Genomic DNA, 12,062 nt, shown 5'->3' with positions numbered 1-12,062 from the left:
CCCTATATGTACTTTTTTTGCCAAACGTCCGCTTCTTGTTACTTCATTCGGCGAAAAACCAGCAGCATCCTCACAAGAGTATCAAATATCAAAGTTGAGCCCTGCGTATTTGTATTTAGGGTATTCAGAATTCGTAGTCATTGAGTAGCTAGGTGACGCTAAACGTCGTCCATTTAAAAAAAATTTTAATTAACCCCTACGCATACACGGCTCTCATATACGGCTCTGACGGCTCTGTGGTTTATCTATCCAGCAATGCTCGCGACCGTGACGTCGGCGCTGTCTTGATTAGGGGTGTCGCGAACTTTTGTCGAACCGGATTTTTAGGTCGAACTTTCGGGGTTCGACTGGGTCGAACCGTTTCGACGAACCTTCGAAACTTTTCACCAGATTCGACCGGTTCGACTTTGCGGACAGTGTGGCCAGACCTTGATACACGCATGTCTAGGTTTAGAGAATTTATTTTTATGCAAAGAGTTATTTTATTTTATGAACAGTTGCAATTAAAAGAAACCAATTTTAGTCACTGAAGACGTTAATATCTTAATTGTTTTGTACTGTATTAACTGAAATAACCAATCAGCGGTGCCCTTAATTCATCCTTTAGCCATTACCATCCAATCCGAAGCCAACTGTTCAGCCTGTCGCGCATGCGCACACGAGTCGAACCTCAATACAAGGTTCGTCGAAATTTCCGCAACAGGTTCGAAAAAGTCGAACCTGGTCGAACTCGAACCTCGGCCGGTTCGCGACACCCCTAGTCTTGATGTGGGCTGTGGTGAGCCGTTGGTTGTGCTCTCAACGCGGCCACGCGGCGTTGGACGTTTTTTTTTTTTTAATCGCAGTTCGGCTTTTTTTTTTCTTTTTTTGTGCCTCCTTACGTTGGTTCATTCATCTTCTACCTACATGGCGGACGCGCCGCCAACGCGACGCAGGCGGCTGGTGTACATGGAGAAGGGTGGATCTCCTTCTATCCCCAAGTCAACGTTGTCTCGCATTAGAAAGGAAGGACTAAGTGGCCTCGGCAGCAGCCAGGACAGTGGCGATGCAGCCTCCGATACCTGCGATGTCGGCTCCAGCGGACATGATACTTCAGTGGGGCATATCTCTGAAAGTGACATTGCAAGTGACGAGCTGGAATCGAGTGACGTAGATGTCGAATCGACAAGCTTCCCGAGTGCAGAACCAAGCGGCGGTGATCTTCCTCGAGCTGGTGCGGCGACAGCCACAAATGCACTGTCCGCCCTCAGAGAATTGGGCAGGGAAGGCTTACCCCACTCTTGTACCACCAAGGGGGAGGCAGTTGCCATGGTGATGTCATTAATGGTTGCTGGCGGGCTAAGCTGGGCCGACCTCGACAATCTCCTAGTAGTCATAAATACCATGTTTGCACCAGCTGCAGATGTTCTGCCTCGAAGCAAGTATTTGTTCAGAAAGTTATGGACAAAACAGACTGATGCCCTGATCCAGTATCATTTCTACTGCACATGCTGCTCTGACCGCATGACTGGAACACCTGACAGTGAAGAATTGATGTGCCGAACCTGCAGTCACCGTACCAGTGCTCGGCAACTAAAGAATGAGGGTGCCTTCTTCGTGACGCTAAATATGCATGACCAGCTGCAGCATGTAATAACGAAGACCAAGACATTCCTTCAAGACGCCCTGACAAAGGTTCCCCCTCCTCCTGGTGATATCTCTGATGTCACAGAAGGTCGAGCCTGCCGGGAGATGAGAAGTTCAGGGACATTGAACAATGATTATGTCACACTAACTGTAAACACGGATGGCAGCCCAGTGTTCTCATCGTCGGGCGCTTCAGTTTGGCCTATTCAGTTTCTGGTGAATGAACTGCCTGCACCGGAGAGGTTCAAGCACTGTACACTTGCGGGGCTCTGGTTTGGGAAGGGCCATCCTAACATGGCCCTGTTTTTGGAACAGTTTGTTGATGGACTCAACTCCATGGATCCTGTGGTGTGGGAGCATGACGGGCTGAGTCATGCCTCTCGGGCGTACATCCTGTGCTGGTGCCTGGACGCCCCCGCAAGAGCAGCTGTGCAGAACTGCACTCTGTTTAACGGGTACATCGGGTGCCCGTGGTGCCTAACAAGAGGGGAGCACCTGGATGGTAAGACAAGTAGCTCGCTGTAGAAAACATTAGTAGATTATTTTTTAATCTAGACAAGTACGAAGTATGTTTAAGGCCGGTTCAGACATTTGCATTGACTGCACTGCATTAAGTTGTGTTCCATTATGCTTAGTTGCCACAGTAACCCGTCGTACAGTGCTCCCCAAACTATTCTAGCGTGCAAGCCGCCAAGTATGTAACTAAGCTTGCCTTGATCCCTCCTCCATGACAGCTACACACATACAGGCTGCGGCTGGTGCTCATTAAAATCATATTTCTTTAAAGTCATTGTTTCTTGCAATTGTCGCCAGCCTCTGTCAGTGTTCTCAGCATTCTTTCACTCAGAATGCCACCTTCATCAGCCAGTTTTCAGGCAGTAAAGAAGTCAATATAAGCCGTAGGAAAATCTTGCATATCGTTTTTTGTTTATTACGGCAACAAAAGCTAGGGGGATACTTTGCAGTTTCGCGCCGTCGGTTGCGCTTCACTTTCGGCATTCTTCCCAAGCACTCCTTGTTGCCACTTAAGGACGTTTGCATGGGTGTCTACGGGGCGGTGCTAGCATCTCAAACGATTATTCACGGGAGTGGCAGGTGACTCTAATGTAAGCAGCTATGGGGACGTCATCCAATGGTTCTTTATGTAAATGCATTGCGGATGACTCGCACACGTAAAGTATGCTCTGCATCCGAGAAGCGGAACTTAGAGCGGAAAAAGGAACGAAATCGACAACATTGCCAAAATTCCGAAGTGCGTGCAGGGAATGCCACTCATTGCGACTCAAGCGGCAATCTGATGCAGATCCGGTGTTTTGGACTCCAGAATGCGCAGCGAAGAAAGAGAGATGGCGGGCGGATCCCAAGCTTTGAACACAAAAGCCTAAATAGCCGATAAATTTTTCTTAGACTTCACCACTTCTACTTTTTGCAAAACGACGTTCGCATGGCAAATTTAAGGTAGGCACGTTAGAAACTCGACTTTTGCAAGGCCTGCCAGGTATGCTGGTTTTAGGGTCATGCCCTGTACATACCTCCTGCAACTTTGAAAGTCTCTCCATTTTGCCACCACAAACGTCTGGATTATACAATGAAAGTGGCACTGCATGATGCACCAGAGTAGACGACGTAGCCTGGGCCATTGTTTTTTTGTTTTTTTTGTGTCATGCCTGGAAGCTTGCATGTCACTGTGCTCTTCTAATGCAGAAAAAGACATTGGGGTCCGCGTCTACGAGCTTTTTGCTATGCAGAATAGCATGCAGCATGGCTCAAGAATGTATTTTTAATTTGTTCCCGACCACCCCCTGGGAGTAGCGTGCCACAGTTTGGGAAGCACTGTCGTAGTAGCGTCTCGTCGCAAGTGGTTGTAACTCAATCCGTCGTACTTCAACAAATGTCTGAACTGGCATTCACCATTCAGGTACACAGCGCAACACTGTTATCACAAACAGGTAATCACCGAGTTTTGCTGTTCAAAAATTATATTGCTGCTGTCAAAACTACCTGTGTAGTGGAGACCACTTATTTCGAGCTTGTGTGTCAGCGTACCTTGATTCGGCAAAATGTGGAAGAGCGCTAATACCGTGTTCGTGCTAACTGTGTCATGCAGTGTATATCCAGTCTAGATACATTTCATTGCAAATACCAAATTTGAGCATACTGTATTACACTAGTGCTTTGGCTTTGTGCCTGAATATGGTAGCTCATTGGTTGTCGGCTGTTGTTGTGCAAGATAAGATATTACCTTGCTGTAGCATGTTGGTGTTTCGTGCCTAATGTCATGAAGCGGTACTGGCGGCGGAACTCTTTGGGAGATGGAGATTGGGTGGCGGAATGGGTAGGCGGGAAGGGGGTTTAACCGCCTCCTTCCCTTCTTTTGTTTACTATAAAACTGAAATGTCTGGTAAAACAATCGCCGCCCCCCTCCTCCCCCCTCCCTTTTCCAATGCCTCTGTGAAGCGGACTGTGGAGTGTGTGTCCTATCGATTTCATGGTAGGACTGTTGCTAAGTCGTCTACATTTTGATGTGACAATGTCTTACATGAAGTACGAAGGGGTGCATGCACAAAAAGCTCATGCATCGGAAATGGACCTTGTTTATCGTAACGTTACGGCCGGCTCGGAATTTTGACTCTGGGTGCGCCAGTAGTAAATCGCTGTGATGGGCCATTGTCGGCTATGTACTCTCAATCAACTGCTCACATGTCATTGTTTGCCCGTGTTTCTAAAATAACATAATTGCTTTCTATGGTACTTGAAGCGCAAACGCGCAAAGAGACCATGTTTTTTCAATGGGCTATAGGCGAAACTAGAACGCCTAGGTGCATCCTGGGAGTGGGAGCATGCAGTGTTTCAGTTTTCTCGCAGTGTGCATCTATCGTCTGTTTTTATCTCGGCAACACCTTTGACGCTGTTGACGGGCACTGCTCCACGTTCACACTTATGCACTAAGCATTCTTTTTTCTCTTGCCCGTATCAGATAGTAAATAACAAAACAATTGTTTCGTTAATAATAATTCATAAATAATGAAATTTTACATTCACATGTATAATTTTGATTGAAGCAGACACCTCAATACGCCACAACGACGGAGACAAGAAAAATTAGATCGACTTACTATGAACTCTGTACTAACTCGCCGCATGCATTTGTTTGCGACCTTAAAAACGCCCACTAAGATTAGTACGTAATCATGTTTATTTTCGCTCAAAGGAAATGTACTACCACAGCATGAGCAGCTACGTAGCCAATGCTCCCATTGCAATCAAAGCATGTCTGCTTGAGGCTACTTCTGAATGTAGGCTTGCTACGAACCACACTTTATGTGAAAATCGGTATGGTCGTTGGCAAGATTTTGACTTTGTTATTTGTTATCACATTTTGTCAAAAATAGCACATTTTAATTTTGTCCCCATTGTAATCTTGCAGGAAGCATGCGGTACACCAACCTGCAAGACACGACCCCCCGGACATCTGCAGGTGTCCTTAGGGACATGAAATTGGCCCTCAGCTTGGGCGGTACCTTTCCCGTCAATGGGTACTTTGGCCCATCACCAGCTGTGAACCTCCCACATTTCAACCTTGTTTGGGGGTTCACAGTTGAATACATGCACGCCGTGCTGTTGGGGGTGGTCAGACAGATCACAGAACTGCTCCTCAGCTCCTCCAACTCTCAAGAGCGGTACTATGTCGGTAAGTTTAGAAACAAATTTGGGCTGCATTTGGGCTACAACGTTACATTAGACATTTATAGGCAAATGCCTAAACTTGTCACTTGAGCACTGCCCTCAACTCAAACTGCAGCTGTAAGTTCTTCAAGGCTCTTCTCACATCATGTAATGACATTTACGTCCAGTGTTACATAGTCCTGTCACATGGAAGAAGCGGAGGAGGCCAGCTTACTATATAAAGTATATCAGCATCAATGGCATTTTCTTCCTCGTTGGGAATGACTTCTTTCCTTTTTGTTTAATAGGAGTCCTTTGTATGTTCTTTGCTTACTTTTCAAACGTCCCAAAGTATGGGGTAGGCAGTTATGCAACAATGGTGCATGCTCAGTATGTCACGGTAGCTTAAATAAGAGACTTCGGCAGCAAACATCAGGAAAATCTCCTGTTTCATTCTTTTTAATTCAGGGTGCCAATTTCAAAACTATTTGTACAATCTTTAAATAACTTATAGCACAAGGAAGGAAAAGGGGGAGGAGGTATAATGTCAGTTCACTACACAATTCTAGAGATTTCACAACAGAACAGTGAGACACCAAGCCAGTTGGAACCAGATTATTACATCTGTCATTGTGGCTTCCAGGTACTTTACTATAGCCGGTTACAAGTCAAGAAGGTAGGAGAAGCTCCTCCCACAAGCGTGATGCGCCCGTTTCAAATCCCTCCGCATTCGAAAGAAGAGCTCACTGGAAACGCTCCTTGTTCCGCTTCAATGGATTCCCACTTGTCTCCGATGCCACTTTTTGAGAAAGGGACCTTTGTATTTATTGCAGGGGGAACCGAGCCCCTGAAAGCAGCCTTTGTATTTATCGGAGGGGGAAGCTAATTCCCGAAAGTCGTATTTGTTTCCATCGGAGGGGCACAACTCTAATCTCCCTCTCGTGGCTTTCACAATGCTATGTCAAAGTCGAAAGATAAAGCAAATATGTACAGAAAGGCAAGACCCTCCTCGCGCGTTGGCCGCGACGTCGCGGAAACGGTGGGACGCTATTGGATGCGGAGGTGGCGGAGGGATATCTGATTCCCTTTGAGGGGCATTTGCCGCTACCTTCTTAACCTGTAACCAACTATAGCTTATTAATTTGTGAAAGAGCTCTAAGAATTGTGAAGACTAATCGTCGAATTCACAGACCTCACTTCACTTGAGGCGCCCTCCACTTCCCCTCGGCTTCCTTGAGGAAATAAAGGGGCGCCTCAATCGGAGTGAGGTTTGTGAATTCGGTGGGAAGCCTCGTAAGACTTCTGCAGACTGACCGCACTGAGCAATAAGACGAATAATTGGGCTGGATTGTGTAACATAGGAAGTTAAAGCGGGAAAAGAGCATGGGCAAAACTGGGAAGCTAAACCACGCAAGGCAATTTGTGCTTTGTTTCATCTAAACTATTATCTTTTTTGCTGCGCTTTTTGCCATCCTTAGCAGGCAGTGTGAACTGATTTCACTTACATATTGGGAGGATTCCACCTTAAAGCTAGACATTTGTATAAGAAAACCAAGTGTATGTTTTATCAGAGTAATGGCACATGGAATTTGCACTCTTTTTATAAGGGATAATTTATCTAAGCCAATTGTTCCATATTAATTGATAAGTACCAAAGATTCTGCTCCAATTTTCAAAAACAGGCTGCCAAATGCTTTTATATATTTAGTAACTTTTTATTTTGCAGGAAACACTGCCTCTCTTGCTGTCATCAACAGCCGGCTGGCTGAAATCAAGCCACCACACAGCTTCACGAGACTCCCAAGGGCACTGAGCACACGGACATTCTGGAAGGCTTCCGAATGGCGCCATTGGCTCCTGTACTACTGGCTTCCCTGCATGTACGGGGTCCTTCCGGACCAATACTGGCTGCACTTAAAGAAGCTGGTGGAGGCCATCCATGCACTTTTGAGGGACACTGTAACTCCAGCATCCATTGATGTTGCTGGTGAGTACTTCCCCCTTCGGTTTCTTTGTGTCCTGCTTCGGGCCAGCCTTAAAGGATACTACAACGAAATTTCGGCACTAATGTTTTGGTGTATATGTGTTCAAAGGAGCAGTATCACGTCGGACACACCAATATCCTGTTAAAAAAGACACGAAAGGGAATTGTAAAAGAAATTAAACAATTACCAAAGAGCACCTGGTGGATGTCGCTAATGCCTTGTTTGTAATGCTCGTCTAGGAACCTTGACAGGTAGTGACGATGCCTGTCTCGCCTCCGGCCATCACAAGAGAAGAGGGGAAGGCGGAACTCCCCTCTTACCGAGAATCTCTTTTGTGTGTCTCAAAAGTTGCTATTGTCCCTCTACAAGATTATAGAAGATTAAACCGTCGCTCAAAATTCGTACAAAAGCAGCCGCTTCGGTGGCTGCAACGGCTAGGCCATTCTCTCGACGTCAGCCTCGCAATAGCTTTGCTCGTCTCGAGACCAACTACGTCACAATCGCGGGGGATGTCACTCTGCTGGCTGCTCTCCGAGCGCTTGCCAGAGTAGGTCGTTCATAACTAGAAATACAGCCACCAGGCTCAATATACAAACTTGCGATTGTCATTTACGGATATTGTGGATCATATTCAACCTATTTTTGAACCCGACGGGTATATTTCGTTGAAGTATCCCTCTAATAATGTCATGCTGTGCTTTCAGAGAAACTCCTCCGGACCTTTGTGGGCATGACTGGGAGGCTGTATGGAGCTGCAGCAATGACATTCAACCTGCACCAGTTACTCCATCTAGCGGAAGCGGTGCGGCAACTGGGGCCACTGTGGGGCCATTCTGCTTTTGAATTTGAAAGCGGTAACGGGCAGCTCGTGAAGCTGGTGAAAGGATCAAATGCTGTTCCGTGCCAGATTGTAGAAAGGGTTGTGATGTCGCAGCAGTTGGATCAAACGTTGGCGTCTTCGCTTCTAAGTGACAGTGTCAAAGTGATGTGCTGTGACATTCTGGGATACCCTAAGCTCCAAAACTTCAAATATGCAAACGATGTGTGCCTGCTGGGTTACTCTTCGAAGGCATCATTGAGCAATGAGGAACAGAGTTGTCTTCCCGCTGGGTCTGGGGCCTCCTTTGATCAGGCTGCAGAGTACAAACGCTTCGCATGGAAAGGGCAGATTTTTCACAGCCGAAACTATGCCAGGAGTAAAAAGACAGACTCCTCTGTCTTTCAAACAAAGGATATGTGCTATTTCGCCATTTTGAGGGTTTTGTCTTTGAAAGGTGAGGTAACGCTTCTGTGCAGGGAAGTTATCATCACTTGTGCAGGTCCCTTCCCACAGCACATCAAGCCTTGTTTTCTTTCTCATGTGAACTTGCAGGCTGTTAAACCACAGCAGCTGAAGGCACCATGCCTTTTTCTCACTTTCAGGCAGCCCTCAGTAAGCTATGTCTGTGATCTGCCAAACCTTCTTGAGCGCGATTGATGCAATGTACCGGGGGTGCCGAAGTAAAGTAACTATTCCCTAGGAGTTGAAATATCCAAAACTACATCCTGTTATAATTTATCCCTGTTTTTTGGTCGTTTCAACAAGGGAAATCTATAGAGATTGGATCTTTCACATCTTCAGACTTCTTGTTTTGCTCCTAATGTGTTGCTGCAAGTAACTCTACGTTCATAAGTGGTTTTCTTTGTTTACATTGTGTTATACTTTGTGTGCTTCATTTGCTCTTCTGAGTCTAGTCGGGCTAATTTGATTATCGACCTGTGGAAGATGGCCATTGTTTGAGTAATAATCTCAATGTCTCAGCCTGCTAATGTGTCTTTCCCTAACCTTTTTGACAGAAACGTGTGAAGCTTGTATGGGTAGCAGTAGGGTAGGCTTGTTTTAACTGCAAGCAGGCATATAAGAAAATAACTTTTTTGTTATTATGTAACTTGAAAAATCTGAGATGGACTTAGACCTTTCGTTATTCTGTCCACATTGCATCATAATTGAATAGCTTCAACAACCTTCTGTATCTGTGGACCGCAAAGTGGGCTTTTGTTGGTATCATTTCACATCATGATTTGATTGATTTTGTTTTCATACTTCTGTGTTAATTTTGTCTAGTTAATTGTTTTAGTAACTATAGGTTATGTATGAGGGTTATAAGTTCCTGGCTCTCTTCATTACTGTACTGTTATTTAATGATTTGTCTTTCATTTAATGATTTGTCTTGTAACACCTACAAGTACTTGTAAAACTCTTGTTCTAGCACAAATAAAACTGATCAGCAAGGTAGTTACTGATGTCTGTCTACTGTGTTTTCCAACATAAATATTGTATTGAGTGTGCACGTTGAAACATATAGCAATCTATTTCTTGGGGGGGAGTTGTCCTTTGAGGTTATTGCTTGAATTAAGCATTTGTGCAAGTTGTTTTAAATTCATGTATAGTGTCTCATGGCCTTTCAGTGTCTTGGGGGTTCTAGTGATAAATTTTATTTCCGAGATCAATCATAATATACTAATAAATGTAGAGCAAATACAGAGGATGCTAACTGCTTTTAATGGATTGCAATAAGGTAGAAATGTTTGGTGACTTCATTATAAAAAAACAATTACTTTTTCATTTAAATGCTTCTAGAAATGCCTCCTGCACTTGTTGGGCCAGCTGCATTCTTCAAGTTTGCATGAATCAGCCTAAAAAGTGCTTTTAGCTCTGCTTAACAAGGCATAGTAGCAGTAGGTGATACCACGGAAAAACCTAAGTTGACGTTTAGCTAAGACTGCTCTACCTTAATTTAACTATCCACTGGGCTGAGCATTTTCAGTTCTAGGTCTACTGTAAGCTTTGGTTGGCAGGAATTTCATTTGTTTTTCTATGTTAATTGAATTTTCCAGGGACTGGTATATATATATAAAGTGGGAAGAAAAAAAAACCCTTGGTGAAAACAGCAACAACGGATGATTTATTCTTCGACGTTTCGGCCGGAGTCCAGCCTTCGTCAGGAAGCTGACGAAGGCTGGACTTTCGCCGAAACATTGAAGAATAAATTGTCCGTTGTTGCTGTTTTCCCCAAGGGTTTGTTTCTTCCCAGTTATATGCCCACGCCTTCGGCCTCCTGCCACCATGTCCGTTGTGTGTGTGCATATATATATATATATATGCTTTATAGTCTAGGCAACTCCGCCTCCAAATCTAATACCTAGAACTTAAATTCCCTTAGCTATTTGCATTTTGGTGGGCCAGTATATTCAGTGTACTGCTCAGGAGCTATATATATAGCTCTCCATCTAGCTGCTCCCAGCAACAGCACCAGGCATTTGCTTCAAGGGGGAAGGGAAGGGGGGGGGGGGGAGAGGAGTTGAATCTTCCCCCCTATGTCTCTCGCAATGACTGCAAGAGATTGATAAGAACAGCCCAACGACCAAAAAAATACGAACGACATGCATATCCGAGGTATTTTATTTAGCGAAATATTTCTGCATGCTTGAGGGTTTTCCGGCAGATTTATGCTAAGTGGGTCTTTATGATACATTCGGGTTTCTAGGAACCACATTTTGTTTTCAATATTCGTTTCAATTTGCATAAACTAACTTTATCACATGGCATAACTGGATTTTAATTTTCAGGTAATGGTTCACTAACTCCATTCTGGAACTGAAAACTTCCAGAGCAGAATCCAGATGCTCCATTCTGGAACTGACATTTCCAGAACCGAATCCAAATTCTCCAATCTGGAACTGACGTTTCCAGAACCGCATCCAGATTCTCCAATATGGAACTGACGTTTCCAGAACCGAATCCAGATTCTCCAATCTGGAACTGACGTTTCCAGAACCGAATCCAGATGCTCCAATCTGGAACTGACGTTTCCAGAAGCGAATCCAGATTCCCCATTCTGGATTTCGGGTTTCCAGTTAGTTTCCAGATAAAAATCAAACTGGGTTTTTAGGTAGGGACAGCAGTGGCGGCAGCGCGCACAACGTTCGTACAGCCAGAGGACTAATTGCACCTACTATCGTTGCAGCCGGAAAAGAGACCTCGTCAGACAAGATTCAAGAACCGCCGTCTACCCATCTTGTGCTGCGGCCGTCACCAACCCAAGTGCGAGCATTGCCGGGCCGCAGTTGGCCCAGGTTCGCAACGCAAGACTACGTCATCAACGGCTGCAGTGAAAGGGATCTGCTCCTCGCTTGAGCAACACACAGTAATGGCGGCAGCGCGCACAACGTTCGTACAGCCAGAGGACTAATTGCACCTACTATCGTTGCAGCCGGAAAAGAGGCCTCGTCACACAAGATTCAAGAACCGCCGTCTACCCATCTTGTGCTGCGGCCGTCACCAACCAAAGTGCGAGCATTGCCGGGCCGCAGTTGGCCCAGGTTCGCAACGCAAGACTATACACCATCAACGGCTGCAGTGAAAAGGATCTGCTCCTTGCTTGAGCAACACACAGCAGTGGCGGCAGCGCGCACAACGTTCGTACAGCCAGAGGACTAATTGCACCTACTATCGTTGCAGCCGGAAAAGAGGCCTCGTCAGACAAGATTCAAGAACCGCCGTCTACCCATCTTGTGCTGCGGCCGTCACCAACCCAAGTGCGAGCATTGCCGGGCCGCAGTTGGCCCAGGTTCGCAACGCAAGACTATACACCATCAACGGCTGCAGTGAAAAGGATCTGCTCCTTGCTTGAGCAACACACAGCAGTGGCGGCAGCGCGCACAACGTTCGTACAGCCAGAGGACTAATTGCACCTACTATCGTTGCAGCCGGAAAAGAGGCCTCGTCAGACAAGATTCAAGAAC

General features: G+C 45.7%; 2 protein-coding genes across 2 annotated transcripts; both read left to right on the top strand.

The window, feature by feature from the left end:
- Positions 1-1,831: 1,831 nt before the first annotated feature.
- LOC115332324 lies at positions 1,832-5,403 on the top strand. Its single transcript, XM_029994740.4, has 2 exons — positions 1,832-2,128; positions 5,054-5,403. The coding sequence occupies exons 1-2, from the start codon at positions 1,921-1,923 to the stop codon at positions 5,401-5,403; spliced, it is 558 nt and encodes a 185-aa protein (XP_029850600.4). The 5' UTR covers positions 1,832-1,920.
- A 1,767-nt stretch (positions 5,404-7,170) lies between these two features.
- Positions 7,171-9,554, top strand: LOC121835513. Its single transcript, XM_042289766.1, has 2 exons — positions 7,171-7,279; positions 7,982-9,554. The coding sequence occupies exons 1-2, from the start codon at positions 7,171-7,173 to the stop codon at positions 8,752-8,754; spliced, it is 882 nt and encodes a 293-aa protein (XP_042145700.1). The 3' UTR covers positions 8,755-9,554.
- The last annotated feature ends 2,508 nt before the right edge of the window (positions 9,555-12,062 follow it).

This window comes from Ixodes scapularis, unplaced genomic scaffold (assembly GCF_016920785.2).
Source record: "Ixodes scapularis isolate PalLabHiFi unplaced genomic scaffold, ASM1692078v2 PGA_scaffold13__105_contigs__length_92229423, whole genome shotgun sequence".
Taxonomy (NCBI): Eukaryota; Metazoa; Arthropoda; class Arachnida; order Ixodida; family Ixodidae; genus Ixodes; species Ixodes scapularis.
The sequence above is the reverse complement of the archived record's forward strand: the minus strand, read 5'-3'. Positions and strand labels throughout refer to the sequence as shown.